Source organism: Corapipo altera, unplaced genomic scaffold, assembly GCF_003945725.1.
Source record: "Corapipo altera isolate COAL_440 unplaced genomic scaffold, ASM394572v1 73, whole genome shotgun sequence".
Taxonomy (NCBI): domain Eukaryota; kingdom Metazoa; phylum Chordata; class Aves; order Passeriformes; family Pipridae; genus Corapipo; species Corapipo altera.
The window spans coordinates 991,558-1,010,381 of record NW_020884957.1 but is presented as its reverse complement, the minus strand read 5'-3'; the positions used below and the strand labels follow the sequence as shown (position 1 = coordinate 1,010,381).

The 18,824-nt window shown below is 38.9% G+C and overlaps 1 protein-coding gene across 1 annotated transcript in view; it reads left to right on the top strand.

Moving 5' to 3' along the window:
- Positions 1-215: 215 nt before the first annotated feature.
- Positions 216-18,824, top strand: part of MARCH11 (membrane associated ring-CH-type finger 11) — a 29,094-nt gene continuing 10,485 nt past the window's right edge. Inside the window, exons 1-2 of the mRNA XM_027663800.1 lie at positions 216-681; positions 1,647-1,802. Coding sequence (XP_027519601.1) covers positions 391-681; positions 1,647-1,802 — 447 coding nt within the window. The 5' untranslated portion in view covers positions 216-390. The remainder of the gene's footprint in view (positions 682-1,646; positions 1,803-18,824) is intronic.

The following is an 18,824-nucleotide window of genomic DNA, read 5'->3' as shown; positions in this document are numbered from 1 at the left end:
CGGGCGGGCAGGCAGAGCTTTTCGTCCCGGGAAGGGGCAGGGTTTTCGCCCGGCCCAGCGGGCGCCGGGGCGCTGGCGGGGGCGGTGGCTCCCCCGGAGCGGGTCTGACCGCGCCGGTGCGGGGGAGGCGGCGGCGGTGCCCGGTGCCGGACCTGCCCCTCCCTCCCTCGCTCTCTGTCTCCCTCCCCCGCCCCGCCCCGCCGCCCCCGGCCCCGCACGCCGCCTGCCCGCTCCCTCGCACAGCGCCGGGCCCGGGAGGGAGGCGGCCGCGCCGGGTCACCTTCCCGGCCGCCGACAGCCAGAGAGGCGCCCCCGCCGCTCCTTCCTCCCCCGCCGCCGCCATCCGCCGCTCCGGGCCGTCCCCGCCCCGGTGAGCGGGTGCCCCGCGGTATGAGCTGCACCGGGGGGAGCGTCGGCCTCCCTGCCGGGGAGCCGCCGCGGGCCCCCACCGCCCCGCTGGAGCTGCCGGCCGGGGCGGGGGAGGCGAGCGGGGACAGCTCGCAGGAAGGAGAGGGCGAGGGCCCGAGGGGCGGCTCGGAGAGCGGGCACGGCGGGGCCGGGGCTGCCGGCGGCGACAAGCCCGAGAGGCGCTCGGTGTGCAGCAGCAGCGAGAGCGGCAGCGGCGGCCACGCCGGCGGGGCCGGCCCCATCTGCAAGATCTGCTTCCAGGGCCCCGAGCAGGTGAGCAGAATTGGCCGGGGGCGGGCGGGCCGGCACCTCGCATACCCCCCGTGCCCGGGGCCGAGCCCTGTCCCTGGTGCTGATCCCGGAGTCCCTGGTAAGGATCGCCCTCCTCGGCGTCGGTGCGAACCCCGGCTGCTGCTGTGCGAGGTGGTGCTGGCGAACGCCTGGGGCAAACCTGAGTCGGCGCAGAGCTCTGGGAAAATCCAGGGATTGTGCCGTGCCTGGCTTGCACGCTCTGTGTCTTCTGGCCATTGCGCTCGCTGGCTCATTCCGCAGGGACTTAAAACAATACGAAATTCTCCGGTTTCTGTCAGATTTTGAAACGAGAGTGTTAGCTTACAAGTAATGCTGAGAAGACCTCCAAATATCTTCTCTGCTGTGACGTTAGTGGGCACAATATCAGCAATTGATCCATAACTAGCATTTTGTAGCTTGTCTTGGAAAGAAGAGTATAGCTGATTTATATAGTACAGAAATATGTGAACTACTGGGGGAAGTGCTTATGTACATTATTTGAGGTCCTGCCTGACAGCTGGCTGGCTGAGCAGCACAGAGCCCTGCTCCAAGAGCAAGGTTCTCTTGGAACCGTGATGTCACCCATTTCTTTTTGAGTGATGACTGCAAGTAGCTGCTAGAGAAATGTATCCAACCACTTTTGGTACCTTTTGAGCTATTTGAAAGGGCTAATGCTACTGTTGTTTGATGCGTGGTATTATTTCAGTTGTTTCACATAGGTACACACACATGTGTAGGCAGCCTTCTGGCTTTTGACTCATAAGAATCAGCTAGATATTTTTAAAACAGTTACATCTCTGAGTCTCTTATAGCCAAAAATACATGCTTTTTCACATACTGAAATTGAGACTAGGTCATTGTTACAGACCTCTAAATATTTTAGTATTGAGTGTACACGTACGCGGAAGATTCCTTTTAAAGTTAATGTTTCTGTGTTACCTTTTCAGGGTGAATTGTTAAACCCTTGCCGCTGCGATGGGTCAGTACGATACACACATCAGCTTTGCCTGTTAAAGTGGATAAGTGAAAGAGGGTCATGGACCTGTGAACTCTGCTGTTACAGATACCATGTTATAGCCATTAAGATGAAAAGGCCTTGCCAGGTAATTTGTTTGTTTTTAAAAAATATGTCTTTTTAAAAACAAAATTATTCTTGATTTTACTTCCAAGGTTTTTGGAAAATACAGCAGAAGATCCTGTATGCTTCACCAGCTAGCACTTGCACCCACTTGAAGTTATTTTTTAAGACCAGTTACATATTAAAATGTGTAGTCATTTGATTCTGTTATGTTCTTCTAGTTTTTGGCTTGCTATAGAAGTGGTCTTCAGAGGTTGATAAATTCTGTAAGTAGTTAAATCACCCTGAGACGTGACAGAACAACTTAGATCTCCCTGATTCACTTTCTAAACTTTAAACATGTATCTATAGTCTGTTAAAGACTCAGTCAAAGGTTGATTTTACTCACTTTTCAAGCTTGGACTGCAGAGGGGAGAGGCAAAGAAAAATTCTCTTGCCTGTAAAAATGTAAAAGAAGGTGACTTTCCAGTCTTGGCACAATCCAGAGTAGTAGAACACTCTTAAAGTTCTGTCCACCAGTAGCTGTTTCAGAAGCTGAAATGTGCAGTAACATTTTTCACAGCTCTGTTTTAGCAGCATCAAAACGTGCAGCTGGAAGTTAGAGAATTATAGTGGTAGCATGTTCAGGGAGAGGTGGGGGAGAAGGGCAAAGCTTCAGCAGATCTGTTAGGGAAGGCTTAATACCACTTTGCATATCAGAATTCTTTAGAGGCTTAAAATTCCCTCCTGGAAATTGTATTTCATAACATCTGAGGAACACATTTAGTAAGATAATTGTATCTTTTTTTAGTTTTGATCCTAAGAGCTTGGAGATGATGGAGCTCTCAAAGGCCAGAGCACTCAGGTCATTTTTATGTGCCTGCATTTGATTGGAGTTTTATAGAAAAGACATGCTTGGATGGTAATGGCAGTTGTGTGAACATGATAAGCATTCCTTGCATATAGGATATCTGGAGTATTTGCTTACAGCTGTTCAGATTAGGTTCAAGTACTTTCAGAGCCAGTTGACTTCAATTTTTTCTTTATAAATCCTCAAAGGAAACTTTTTGATAAAGATATTTAGAGAATAGCCTTTTCTAGACTGTCACTGTAGTCTGCCATAAAATAGTATTACATTAGATATTTAATATATCCTGTTCATTAAAACATTATACTCTGGTACTTAGGTGAAATGGACCTATTCTGAAAGTGATACAGTAGATTGATGTGCTAATTTAAGAGCCAAGTGCATGGCAATTCAACACACTTTCTGACATCAGGAAAATCGCAAAACAGTTATTTTGAAAAGTAAATGCTTACTTGTTAGGCCTGATTTCTTAATATAGAAAAAAAAATTAAGGTTGTACTTAGTATTATTTAAGAAAGTATGCAGTTAATGGAGGTGAAATGTGCCTCATGAGTTCAGTGGTTTTCAGTGACCTGAATGGTGTTTATTACATTTGAGCTAAAAAATTACTATGCTCAACAGTTTTCTTGCATTACAGTTCCAATTTTTCAAATCTTGTTAATGTGACTAATCCTCATTCTTTTGAGTAGCCTCACTGGCATCAGCTAGATAAGCATGAGCAAGACTCTTCTGCATATGTGGGTATGCATGTTATATTAAAAACTACAAAGTCAAGCTCTTCAGATACTTCAATATGGAAGTGTAATAAAATTTCAGTAAAAGTTTTGCTAATGACTGTGCTCAGCTGGATGAAAACATTTAATTTTTGTAGGCATAACTAAAAAGAGAGAGGGCTCAAATCTCCAGTTATGCATTCTAAACTGCACAATGAACTTAGATGTCATTGCCTGTAATGAGGATTCAGGAGGACACACTTCAGTGTGTAGGCACACAGTAGGAACAAAAAGAATTGTCTCAATCTTGGACAATTTGCAATGGAGTTTGAACAAGAGATAAGGGAAAAATCTATGGGTATATATAAAACCAGTGGTCTTGGTATACTGACCATTGCTAACTATCATTGATTTTTTGACCTCCCAAATGGGATGAGTTTCATGAACTGAATAGAGATGAGATTCAATGCCTGAGTAGTCATTAGAAGGTAATTAATATGTCAATAAACGCCTGGAAGGACTTGAAAAATCAAATCAGGTCTTTTCTGTTTTATGTGATGGGGAAGAGAGGAACCATCATAGTGGAGAAAGAAGGCCAGTAATGTGGTCAAAGTAGTGGACTAAAAAAAATTGTATTTGAAGCAGTCTTGTACTTGCTGAGAAAATGACTTTTGTCATGAACATAAAAGATGTGTTACAGTAATTGAGACATAAGATAAAAGTGATGATGAGAAATCAATTATTTTTCTATGAACAGTCTTAGATATGCTATGTAGAAAGCTCATGCAAGTTTTAGAAATATTGAGAACAGGAGGATCCAAATAGATATTTAAATTTAAGATAATTCCTGGGTCATAGAACAGATTCATGGTTAGGAGGATAAATCTATACTGTTTGAGGAAGGCTGGGACATGAAAAAATTTTAATGAACTTAGATGTATGCTAAGATCTGTACAAAAAAGTGGTAGAAACAGACTAACACTTTAGTTTTGACACCAGAGAGAGAAACAGAAAAAAATAGAAACAGAAAAAAAAATGTCAGTCATCAGCATAGATATAGTAGTTGTATATCTCTCACTCATTCTTTTCCCAAGCGTCTACTTTTGACCACTTCTAGGGAGAATTTGCTAGACTAGATAGACCTTTTGTTCTGATACACTCAGAGTCGTCTCATGACTGCGTCGGGTAAATGGTGATTATGATCAGTTCTAAGTAGTGTGCTTAATGAATTTAGAAACAAAAACATAGCAGAACTGTTGGAGAGGGCAGTTGTGGGGCTTTTTTTCTGTGGTGGGAAAGGCAAAATACATTTCCTGTGTGCTTTCTGGGAAAGATCTGAAGGTAAATGAGAGACTGAAAAAGAGAATTGTGGAAAGCAAGTGTCAGTGATACAAATTATAGAGATTATACAAGAAGAGAGGACAGTAAAAGTAAAGCACAGTGAAGTAAAGTACAGAAATGCAAAAAATAGAAGGCATCAGAGAGAAAATTCTAATGGGATAATGAATTCTATGTTGTGTTTTCATTGTTTCCTTGTAATTAATGCATAGAGAGATTTGGAAAAAAAAAGGAGTTGGGAATTGGAAAATAAAGGTGGAAAAAAGGTGTGGAGCTAGAAGTCAGTTAAGCTGGAGAAATACATTTGGTTAGCCATTCAGATAAAAGAGCAAATTTTTCATGGAACAAGTGAGCAGACCACTGGTGCCCTGCCACCATGCTAGGAGCTAAATATTTGGCTGTTAGCATACAGAGCTGAAGGAGTGCAAGGTGGACATTGCAGTGGAAAGGAGGAACAAAGCTGTAGAAGCTTTAGAAGGATGGATATAGTTGATGACTAATGACAGGTGAGAAGGGAACAGGGGATGGAATAATATCATAAGTACCAATGATCTGAAAGTCATGAAATAATGAAGGATAATAGGTGAATAAATGAACTGATTATATCACAGTGAGAGTGTAGGGGGGATAGAGAAGAACTAAAACCAAAATACTAGATATTGACTCCAAGTACCAAAGCATATTTGTAAATGATTAGGAGAAAAGAAATTCATCTAAGAGGTGAGCTCATCAAATGGGAGCTGAAACCATCAAGAAGGAATATGCAGTTCAGCAGTTCTGTTGGACTTCTAAAGTGTGTACCGAATTAATCAAGTAGAATAAAAAAAAAAAGGCAGAGAATACTTCAAAAAAAGAATAGCATTAAAGGTATATGGGTGTGTGCCCCTCATATGTTACTCTTTTATTTCCTGTAGCTTATTAAAAAAGCAATTGCTTTCTGGTTTTATTTTGTGAAATGCATAGATTGTGCTTAAGGAAGTTTGACTGCTAGAATGGTGTGAAACACCAGAGCAGTGTAAACTGTGACTGATAATTGGAAATTAATTTTTAATTACAGGTGCCTTCCTGATCTACTGTTAAGATACATAATACAGATATGAAGAACAGAATTATCTTGATGTATTAAATAGGTGGGTTAAATACTTCAAGGGAAAAGGTGGATTCCTTTAGCCTAAGATTTCCGTGGGGTGAAATGACTAGCATTAAACATGGTGCCAGGTTGTTTTTCAGAGGAAATACATTGAATAGCAGTTATTGCTGGAATTATAATCATAAATTGCACATTTACAACAGACTTCCTTAGAAAAAAAATCCAAAAGTAAAAGGCAGTGTGAATGGGAATCAAGGTTGCTACACATACATAGGTGCTGCCATTTGAAATGCTTGGAATATCTAACAATGCAAGGCTTAAGTTACAGTGTGGCACCTGCATTTGGGAACGTTTTAGTTACTGGGTTTTGTAATTTTCTGTCTGTTTGATTGGATTTTTTTCCCAATAGCTTAAACCGCTAGCCTAACATTGGTGAAATTCACATAGTGATCAAATATTTATGAGTTCTTTCAATACAAATTTTTGTCTTTTTGCCTTATGTCAAAAATCCCAATCTTTGGGATTCAGATCTTTAATTCCTGTCAACGGAAACTGGTGATAACCAAGAAGTGGTTATTTCAGCATGATTCTTCTACTTCTTAACATGAAAAGTTGTTAATAAATGATAGTGTACTGCTTTTATACCTCTTGTCTATGATTCCTTAGTTCATGCCTATATGACAATGCAAGTAGCCTGCTTTGAGGACCAAATACTGTCATAACCTCCTGACTTCTCTACCACTCATACTGTGTTAACTCTGAAGTGTCCCCTTGTATTTTTTTCCACAAATGAAATTTGTCAAAGAAAGTTTTATTAAATTAATTTTGAAACTTCCTTTTAATACTTACTGGTTTTGAATGTTGGTCCATTTGCATTGAAATGACTGACAGTCGTGCCAACTTACTTATTTCTTAATTTTCTCTACTGGGGAGACAGATTTTGCACCTATTGCACCTATTGCACTTGTTTTTTTTAAATTTTTGTCCCATCCATACATAGATTCAAATTGAATGTTTGATATTCATTCTGAAGATTCTTTCTTACTGCTTCAGCAATGTGCAGAGCATAGCCCCTACCTTCTTTCATGCCTACAGTGCAACAGTGAAAGAACAATTTGACCTCAGTTCTTTGGAAGTACTTGTCTGAGTCAAAGCACCCTCATTGTGAGTTTTGCCTGCATGACACTGTTTCCAAGGGGTTCTTAGCTTTTTGTTTTAATTTATTTCATCTTTCCTTTTTATATACTTTTATTTCTTAATTTCTTTTGTTCTGCTACTTTTGTTTACATTTCAATGAAACTCATGGAGAATGAGTATTCCAGTCTTAGCCACATGCTGTTTCCTTTCCCTCTACCCTGTATGTGTGTATGTGTGCCATTTTTGCATATTTTTTTGGCAGTGTCTTCCCTCCAGAGCAGTATTAAACTTTCCCATTTCTGTGACGAGCATATTCCCAGCACAGGAATACATCATACTGTTACCCTCACGAACCATATTGCTGGATGGAGGCTATTTCTTGAGCTAAGGCTCATTTTTGTCATCTTTTATGGCCAAGGAACAGATACAATAAAACAAAATAATTCCTTATTAGTTTCACAAAGTCATGAACTTTACCATCATGATGAAATACTTGCTAGCTTCATGTGTATTTAGCTACTTTGCTAACACTGGAAGAATATTATTCCAAGCACTTTAGGGATCTTGAAAAAGGCAAATTCCATAAAACTGACATTCAGGAAACTGTATTATGAGAAAGTGAGAGTAAACTTCAGTATGCCTTCTCTTTTTTCATGAGGAAGTTCCCTCTGCCCACTGGGCAAGAACAGACAGACAGAGAGTCTACTTCTTAATGGAATACTTTATGTATCTCTCATTGCTTTATCTGAGCAATCTGCACTTTACAATCTATTATGGCTTGTGGTTACTCCCAGCACATTATGCTCCTCCTTGAATGACTAAATTCTGCATCTCAGTTTCAAGGCTGCTCTTTCATACGAGGAGAGCAATATGGCATATTTTATTTGAAGGAATGGGCATAACAGCTGATGTGAGCTCACTGGTTCCCATCAGAATAACACAAACAGAATATAAGTGTCCTGCAATTGCAGCCTTTTCCTGCACCTGCAACACTGTCCTCCCCATAACCGCTTTCTTCAGTGACCACAAGAATCATCGTAAGATCCAATCATTTGATGTCACCTTCCAAAAAGGACACTTTGCCGGTATTTGTACAATGCTGACTTAAAATCCTCCTGAGACCTAATAAAGAGGGTCACTTCCTTCTCAAGCACCACTTACAGAGTATTGCATATCATCTCATTGCTTTCTGGATGCTTGTACCAAATAGAAATGTGATTAATTACCGAAGCCTTTCTGACATCTGTCAAACTTATGGAAAAGATCTTCATATCCTTCACTACTCCATATAAGCAGAGGAACCTTCAAATACATCTTGTAGAAATGCATTCTTGGGGAGACCTCACCGCTCTCTGCAGCTGCCTGAAAGCAGGTTTTAGTGAGGTGGGTTCAGCCTCTTCTCCTAAGTAACTAACAAGCGATAGGACAAGAGGAAGTGGTCTAAAGTTGTGCCTGGGGAGGTTTAGATTGTATATTAGTAAAGATTGCTTCATCAAATGGGTGGTCAGGCATTGAAACAGGCTGGCCAGGGAAGTGGTGGAATCACCATCTCTGGAAGTGTTCAAATGGCGTGTGGGTGTGGCGCTTGGGGATTTGGTTTAGTGGTGAATGCAAGAGTGCTAAGTTAATGGTTGGAGTCGATGATCGTAGACATCTTTTCCAACCTAAATGATTGATTCTATGATCTCTGGAATTTCAAAATCCTCTACTTCAGCCTGTCCTTTTCTTCCTATAGCTGTGGGTTAAAAATCTAGAAAATATATGAAATTGCTGGTTATTCTAGGGAAATGTGCCTACTTCAGAGTTTCTCCACTGACAGTTGATGTCATGTACTTGAATGTATTTGGAAATTTGTGAAAAATCTGCTGTGCATTTAATGGGAAGAGTTTATTGTCTGTGGCTGTCGGAATTTTAAAAACTTACCTTTCCCTTTGGCCTTTCCCTCAAGCTTTTGTAGATCTCACTGATATAATTGCTGTGAACCTAGGTCCTGGTAATTAACACTTACAAGATCTAAGGACTTTTGTCTCCTAGTATAGATTATTTTAGAATAGAAAGCAGTTTCAGTAGTTTAAAGTTACTCCGAGATGTCTTGGTGTTCATCATGTAACACAAATGAATCTTTGTCTTCATTGTACAACTTTCATGCGTTAGGTCTTCATGATAACATCCAAAAGGTTTCTTTCTTCCTTGTTTGGGTTCAAAGGTACAGGCTTCCAACCCATTTACTTAAAAATCATCTCAAATTTCCACAGTATTATGCCCTATGACCCTGCATTAGCATATCTGAAATGTGGATAAGAAGCCACATCTTTGTCCAAGTGTCACTTTCTCTTTCTTTTTCATCTTTCTCTAACTTTGCTGATGAATTGGCCATCACAGGGGAATCACAGAATAATGGAATGGTTTGAGTTGGAAGGGACCTTAAAGATCGTCTAGTTCCAATGGCCCTGCTGTGGGCAGAGACACCTTCCACTAGATCAGGTTGCTCAGAGCCCCACCCAGCCTGGCCTTGAACACTTCTCTGGGCCACCTGTTCCAGGGCCTCACCCTCCTCACTGTAAAGGATTTTTTCCTAATATCTAATCTAAATCTGCCCTCTTACAATTTAAAGCTGCTAAACCTCATCCAATCACTACACTCTCTGATAAAGGCTCCCTCCCCATCTTTTCTGTAGGCCCTCTTAAGGGGGAAGAGGGTTGTGCAGAAAAAGTTTTATGAAAAGAAAATTACTTTAGAAAGTTAAATTTTATTTACAAACTCAAATGTATGTGGGAATTTGCATTGCTCCAAAGGATGATTCATTTGCACATATCATCTTTATTTTCATTAATAAAGCAAAAGCACTTTCTGAAAATTTCTGTATGTGCTGGAAGACCACAATCCTACTGCTTAGGCTCTTTGAGGCACTCAGCATCTCTGCAGGATGTTGTGAGCCCAAAGTAGCAGCTACTTAGCTTCCTCCTGGAGAATTCCACCACTGGACTCAATTATCGTGTTGGTTGAGAGCCTGGGCTGCTTCATTTTGGTGGACCAGGAGCAGGCAATCACAAATGCCATTCGAAAAGCTGTTCTATTGGAAAGTTGCCGAGGCTCGTTTTCATAGTCACAAGAAAATACAAACCTTTCTCCTTCAGCACAGGCTGCCCACTCATTCCAAGTTCCCTGATTGGAGAAATGATGCTCTCCTTCCTTTGATCTCTCTTTTCCCTCAGAATCCTCTACGAGTTAAGGCCAATACAGCAGAAACAGTTCAGTACAGCATAGCAAACAGCTGGTGTCAGTATACTGGTCATTTTACTGACTTCTTTTTATTTCATATAGTTTTCTGTCATATTGATTCACAGTCAGTATTCTGTACTTCACAGTTGGATCCTGGATAAGTTACTAACAGTCAGCCAGGTCTGACTGGGCAAACCTACCTGAAGAAATGGCCCTCCCATTACCAGATGTCTGAGCCACTTATCTCTTTGAGTGCTTTGGGCCATGAGATCCTACACTGTCTATTTCACAGTCCTGAGACATGTTCCATGAGCTCTGTCTGCACTCATCAATCTTAGATCCTCTGTGCTTTCCCATCCTGCAACCTAGGTGTTTCCCAGAGCCTAACGAGTAAGTGAGAATTTCATCTTAGTTGGAAAAACCTTCCCTGCTTTTTTACATTAGGCATCATCCTTGTGAGGGTAAGTTGCTCACAAACTTTGGATACCAAAAAATTTTTCTCTAACTACAGTGGCAGAGCCAGGGCCTCTTTCTATCCATTCCAGAGAGGTCACGAACAATCACAGGATCATAGAATGGTTCGGGTTAGAAGGAACCTTAAAGATCCCCTAGTTCCAACCTCCTTGCCAACCTGATCACTAGATCAGGTTGCTCAGGGCCCTGTCTAATCTGGCCTTGAACACTTCCAGGGATGGGGCATCCATAACACCCCTGGGCAACCTGTACCAGTGCTTCACCACCAATAGTAAGGAATTTCTTCCTAAGAAGAGCAGTAGTGTATGTGCAAAAAATTTTTCAAGTAGGTAGCAAGTTATTTCACGGCTTATATCCTAATCGGACCATTAAGCTGTTTTTCCAAGAGTGAGCTAAACCAGTTTCATCAGAGCTCAAGTGTCACTGCTAATTTTGCTAAAGAATCCAGAAACAGTACTGACTGTAGGATAGAGCAATTTTATGTAATTAGTGAATGTAAAGAGGGAACTATTGTCTAGTAACAACGAAACGTGACTGTGTTTATAGTCATAAACTTAAAAGTGACAATTTGCAGAACAGTAAGTGTTCTTTGACAATTGTGTTTTCCATATGAACAGCATGCACTTTCTTACCTTTCATTCTTTAGGTATTTGAGAGAAACTGAGGGTACTTTTATTTTGTGTCTGTGTTTGTACTTGTATTTGTACTGCAAGAGATGGTACATATATTATGTGTAAGTCGTATAAGCACCATTAAGCCAAGAACAATTTATAGTTTAGGAATTTTCAAACACAATTATATGAACGGATATTGCAGTTTTTGATATTATAACCATTGCTTTTTGCAGCACTATGAATGCTGATGCACAATGTAACAAGTCAGAAAGACGGGTATTTTCAGTCTTCAAAAGCATATTGTGCTATTTAATGTAATTATTCCAAGGGATTTCAGACATATTTATGATATAGTTAGAGGAAATACAGAGTTTCTGGTGTAGTGTATACTATAGAGGCAGCTATTTCCTTTTTTTACAGATAGAGCTATCATATTTGAAGATACGTAGTCATGGCCACTCTCTGTAATTAAGCACTACATCTTCTATGTTTCCATAAAGATGCAGTCTTATGTGGGTGACCAAAACTATGGCTACTCAAACTATTAGAAATAGTGTAATATTGACTCAAACAACAGTACCTATTAGTGTATAGTTGTGATTATTTAGCAGTACCTGAAAAAACTAATACAACTTACTTTTAAAATTTTGCTGTTTAATAAGTGTTCAATTAAAAACATAAGAATAAAAATATTGTTAATAATTTTAATATGAATACATTATAATAATTCTTATAAATGTTTTAAAGCCTTCTAATTATTATACCTAATGTGTAGTATATAAAACAATTATAATAAATAAATAAGTTAATATTCCATTAGGCCAAATTTTCAAGCAGTACGTTATTTATCATATTCATTTGCACAGACTGAAATTTTATAATTATGACTAAATTGTCTTCAAGTGAAGATTTATCACATACTTAATTGACTACAGTGTCAATTAGTAATTGATTTACCCATCTAATAAATTAAATCCAAAATTACTTTTAGATCAGACCTTCTCAGATTTCATACAAGCCTTCTTCCTGATTATATGCTAGTATATAATACCTTGGTATTCTTATCATCCTACCTTTTAACCTTTGTCCAAGATAAATGTTATGTTGCTTAGGGATTAGATAAGACCACAGCTTTAGATCCTTTACATCTGAACTCAGAATATGTTTCCTTTCTTCATCCTTTTCACTGTCCTTAAAATCTTAAGTTTCCTTTGTTTTACATCTTACAAAGAAGCACATGAAATCAGGATTGTCTCTTCCCTCATGCTGAGCATCTTCCAGATTTTCACATGAAAATTCTGATCACAGTTTGTGAATTAGTGTTTGTTCAGGGCTAAAAAGGCCAGAGGCCGATATTTGTACTGAGTTGTTTTCTGGTGAGGTTGTACCCTTCACTGCTGAAACACATCATTGCCATGTAACAGTAGGAAGAAGACTGCACAGTGAAGGTGCATCTTCCTAACCAAAGGTGGGGAGTTGCATTGTGCCAGAACTATTCTTCACCTGTGAATAATGTTGCTACAGGATGCAGGGGTATCTGGTGACAATAGATGGTGATGTACTACTTAATAGCATGTCTTTGGATTCATAGACTACCTAGAAGCAGATAGTGCAAAGCAGCAATTAGTGTGTACTTTATGCTGCTTTAGCAACTTCTAAACTGTTCTTATCCAATTCAATTTGTTTGTACAGCTACATTCTTTGGGTTCTCTTTCAGTCTTCTTTCAGTGAGCTGGAAAATTTTAACCTTAAAATTACAGTTACCTGGCATTTCTTCCACCTTCACGTAATTTCTATGGTTCTTTTCCACCAAAGGCCTTTCCATGGCCTCTTTTTCTGCATCCAGAACCCACTGAAATATGTCAGTGTGAGAAAAAGTTCCTGGTGCTTTGTACCATACGAAAATCATCTCCCTACTCATCCCTATGGAGATTATGTGAATAAAGTTATCAATTTCATTTGTTTTCCCTTTGGTTCAGTGAACATCTCTGTATTGTATGGGAACTGGAAGTGTTCCAATAAATTACTTGGAAGGAGTTCTACTACTGAATATCCTGAATAACTCATAAATTTCAGGTATTAAAATAGTGTCTTCAGAGGTAAAAGTTTCAAACCTTGCTTAAGCTCAGGCAAACAATGGGTTTGAGTCAAGGTCTCTCACAAGGGAATGCACCAACCATTAGGTTGTTGAATAGTCTCAGATAAACCCTCTGTGATTCCTCTTGCAGGGGTTGTAAAAGTTATTAAATTATTCATAGAGTCAAAAAGACAGGGAAAGAGAAGCCAGCACTTTTGGAAAGTTCAGCTAGCGGACGAAATATGAGTTTTAGTAAATGAACTGTAATTAATACTTGAATATTTTCAACATGATAGACAAGAAGGCATCAATAGAAATGATCAAGAGCAGATGATCCCTCTATATAGTGACTAATGTCCAGGGCATTTTTGTGGAAGGGGCTTGTTCTGTCCCTCCATGCTCACCAATTTTTTACATACATTTGATGAGTGTATCAATATCATAAAGAATGCACAATCTTAGCCTTATGCTCAGCATTTTTTTTCATTTAAAAGTTGTCAACAGTTTTAGTTGGAATTTACAAACAATTCCTTTCCCAGGAGAGAAAGAAAAAGCAACTCCAGAACCGTTTTTGATACTGTCTGTGTTCAAAGAGAAGTACAGAGTTGTATAGGCAAAACATCGTTAAGCTTCCTAAATAACTAGATGGCATGAAAATTGTTAAAATGTCCTTCATATAGCTCATTTATAACTTTGCTGAGGCTTACTTACTCTCTGCAATTAGAATGAATTTTTTTTTCTTAGTGTTCTTCCAGGAACGTGTACCTGACCATAACATAATAGTCCATGCTCAAGTTAAGTTTTCATTTTAATTTCACAGATCATCTTTAAGTTGCAGAGAATGCAACAACCATAGTAGGCTTTAACTGCCTCCATTCATTAATATTTAATTTTCAGATAATGCTATCAAGAGTACACCTAGGTTGCAATGAAACTCAGTATTTGCAGTAAAGCTGAAACAGAAATTGAATACTTCCTACTTTACAGTAGGAGTAGCATTTATTCACATAGAATGGTAATTTCATTTTCACCAAATATACACGTCCATGGAATGTTCAAAATACCAATAAACTAAGCCACTAAGCTAAACTTAATTAGTTAGAGTCTGATAGGAATTAGAAGCTAACTTGAGAATAGTTCACTTTAACCTCACAAATTTCTCACAGAAACACCTTTACAACACACCATGATGTATAAGTATTCTGTGTATTTCCTTCTTGAGGAATGTCGAGCCTTCCTGGATTCCTCTGCCCTTCCGGACTGTCTCCCAAGGGAATCTTCCAACCTGTCTCCTAAAAAGGCCAAAGTCTGCCCTCCAGAACTCCAGGGTAGCAGTTCTGCTGACCTCAACCCTGGATTCTCCAACAATCAAAAACTGTCATTTCATGATCACTATGCCCAAAATGGCCTCCAGCCATCACATCACCCACCAGTTCTTCTCTGTTTGCAAACAGCAGGTTCAGTGAAGCACCTCCCCTATTTGGCTCACTCTCCAGCTGTGTCAGGAAGTTATCTTCCAAGCACTCCAGAAACCTCCTAGACTGTTTCCTCTCTGCTGTGCTGTTCTTGCTTGTTGAAGTCCCGCATGAGAATAAGGGCTAGCAAGCATGAGACTTCTCCTGGCTTCTTATAGAATTTCATCTGTATTTTCATCCTGGTTGGGTGGCCTGTAACAAACTCTCACCAGGATATCTGTCTTGTTGGCCTTCTCCCTGATTCTTACTCATAAACACTCAATTTTATTGGCATCATCACTAAGCTCTAGACAGTCATAACACTCCTAACATACAGGACTACACCACTGACTCTCCTTCCTTGCCCACCCCTTCTGAAAGGTTTACAACCATCCGTGGCAGCACTCTGGTTGTGCAAGCCAGACCACCATGTTTCCGTGATGGCAACTATGTCACAGCTTTCCTGTTGCCCAATGGCTTCCAGCTCCTGTTTGTTGCCCATACTGGGTGCATTGGTGTAAATGCACTTCAGTTGGGCTATCGATCCCACCCACTGGGGTGTCAAAGTATTCCAACCGGAGCTGTGCCTTGGTAGCTGCCTCAACCGGTCACACAGTCCTGCAGCCTCGCCTCATTCTTTTATTTTTTGGCCAGCAGTGAAAGATAACCGCTGATAATTTCCCAGAGAAAGGATAATGTAAGACTAATGCAGTTGTCACCACAGGTCTGCCTGTGGTCTCAGACCTTGATTCTAACACATTTAAAAAAATCATAAGATAAAATGTTAAGCTGTTCTGCCAAGCTGTTCTGCCTAATAAGTAGTAAGATTTTGAAAGGTGAATGTAAAGATTTTGTACATTGACTAGGGTGTCCAGGCTTCTAGGCAGTCAGAAATCCAAGATGCATCCACTGTAGGTGTAGATGTTCAACTCATTTGTACACATGCAGTAAGCCAACACTTCCAGGAACTGTCAACTGAATTGCATATGTGGTGCACAGGTGGACAGGACCTCCACAGTAAATGTTACGCTTTCAGAATGTCCCAAGTAAAATTCTGGTGCAGCCATCCAAGCACACTGAGGAATTACATACAACCCAAACCATCTGTATTGATGAGCTCTCTGACACAAGAAAAAATAATGGACACTATGACTACAGGAACTCTATGTGTTAATAATGTATCAAAATACACAGGCATTAATGGTGAGCTGCAATTTTTGTGGTATTGATTCTTTTAAGAAAAAGACATAAAAATAGAAGCCTAGAGCAGAAAATGACATTTCAAATGTTTGTGTATGTGCATAGTCAAAAATATGCATTTTCTCATCCAGGCTGGTCAATCAGTTAACAATATCACTGCATATTGAATCATGTAGTCAATATATGCTTACTGCAAAATATGTTAGAAACCCTAATTATCTAATCACATAGACCACTAACAAGATAAAGTAAGGAACAGACAAATCAAAAAAGTGGTTTGTTGGACCTAAATCATTGGGTTCTTTTGCTTCTATGTTTTATCCATATGTACACAGATTACAAATCCTACAATGTATAATGAATGACAGTAGGAAAGAACTTTTTCTTGTCAGAGTTTATTCTAGCAATTAGAGCAATCTGACAAAAGGTTTTCAAAGCCACATAATTGATATGGCTTCAGGTTAATCATGTTATGTTATAAAAGGTCAATGCCAGGTATTTTTATTTAATTTTATGTAAAATACGTGTTCCAGAATGACTGGAGGGAATGCGAGGTTTCAGTCAGCTGAATGCAAGGTTTCAGGATAAATTGTGTTTCTGAGAGAATAGAGTGGTAACCCTATTACAGTGGTTTGGCTTAAGAAATTTTGGTGGATTATAAATTGGTACAGTTGAAGCTGGTATGCATTTGGGAAGCCAAAAGGAAATTTCATAATGTTCTTTATTAAGGATGTAGGAGAACCTGTACGTTCTTTGCAGCCACTTTTCATGCAATGTCTTCTAAGTACAAGCACAGTCTCAGTACTTTTTAGATCACTTTTCTGCTGTGTATTTTACAATAATCAATGCGTTTTTACAAGGCATTATCAAAAAAAAGTCAAGTTAATATCGATTTATCCCAAAGGTGACAGACCTTTGAATATTTTATCCATCTCTATCATAGAAGGGACATGCATATAACTGTACTAACTTTATTCTTTAAAAATTAGTCCCTGAAAGCAATATGTTTCCTTCAACTTCGTAAAGTCTCAACCTCAAAAATAAGAAATTATGCAGTATTTCTGTTTGATAGAGCCCTTAGAAGAAAAGAGAAGCAATGTTTCTGGGGTCAGCATTTGAACTCTAATGTACTGTTAGTGTACGAGACTCCCAAATGATTTATGAAAGGAAGACTAGTGGTAAATAGAAGATTATAAGAACCAAACATAATGAAGTGCCAGTAGAAGTAAAAGTCTAGAAAGCTTTCAAGGGTGAGACAGTATTACATTAAAAGCAGAAGCATTAATTATATTTTGTTTAAAGCACCATTTTCAAAGGAAGTTTTCACTATCATTGTATACTAAAGTAAAATTCATTATTTTCATGGGCAACGGAGATGGCATGGTACCTCATAACTACAGATATGATGGAAAGGAATATAAAATGGGATCTTATTTCATAGAAATTTAAATGAGGGTTTTTTAATGATTATGATTTTTAATGATTATGTCTGAAAACCTACAGTGTTATTATAGTTATTTAGATACAAAATATTTCGCATTTTCTTTCAACTTCTAGTTCTTAAGCAAAAATGGTAATCTTTCTCATAATATTTATTTTTTAGGGTCATGTACTTTAGAGAAGCTGACACTAAAAGCCCATATATTTTCTAACTTGGCAAAATACTTAGCTAAAATAACTGTTACTGATTATGGGATGTATAGTCAACAAATAACAAAAATAAATTAGAAAGTCATAATATAATGTATAATCATGAGCAATTAAGATTTTTGAGACAAACTCTATGAAGAAAATGAGAAAACATTAATGGAAATAATGGATTTAAATTATGACACATTCATAATGAGATAATTCAATTTACAATGTTAAATAATTCAGTCTATTATATTCTAAATGCAGTTTCTCATCATTAAATATCACTGAATTATTTTTACTATATTATTTTTGTAACCTCTATTGTAAACCATTAATTTGACTTTAAAAGGTAATGTGATTATAAAAACATAACAGGGAATAAAATAAGGTAAATGATTGTGAGAAATCAAAGGAAGTTTAACTGGCTTTTGATACTATAAAAAGAATTTTACTCTTAGAAAAAGAGTTTTAATTTCCCAGATGTCTGTCAACATGTATCCATATATAATATGTCACACATATTAGCTATGCTGTGAGTAAGACTTCAGGTAGAAGAAAATAGTGTGACCACAACTCCAGTTCCTCTTCACGAGCAAATGAAATGCAAAGCAACTGAACAATACAGTCCTGTGCAGTTTATCTCATTGTCTAATGTCCAATGCTGCCCATGTCTAAGCAAAAAAGGACTGAACCTTCCAAACTTATTTCTGTATGAATAATGTCGTAACTACAGAATACTGCCTTCATTATGTAAAAAATATGCCTGTCTCAGCAACATCTGTTCACTTTTTATAATTTGTACCCAAACACAGTCAAATTTATGGGAAGAAAAAATCAAGGCAATAATTTCCCAAGAACCAATCTCAGACTCTTTGAATCAAAACTGATTGGAGAGGGGCAAGGAGGAGGAAATTCCAGTTGGGGTAAGTTACCCATCAGGAGCATCCACAGTCTTCTTGCCATTGGCGCTAAGAACCAGCATACACTGAAGATGGGGTCCCCAAGCTGATCACGTTAGAGCTTAATATCAGTCCATCCCATCCCATCACTCTTTGGGTGTTGGATTCTTGTGGCAGACTGCCTAGCACTAGTAGGCAAGTTAGCAGTTTCACATAAAACTTTCTAGGCCTCTTGAATGTCTTCTCTCTTACACACATAGTCCTTCCTCCTCCATCTACTGTGGAATGTCATCAGTTAGTTTAACTTGTAGATTACACTAAAAGAGATGAAAATTTCATAAAAATTT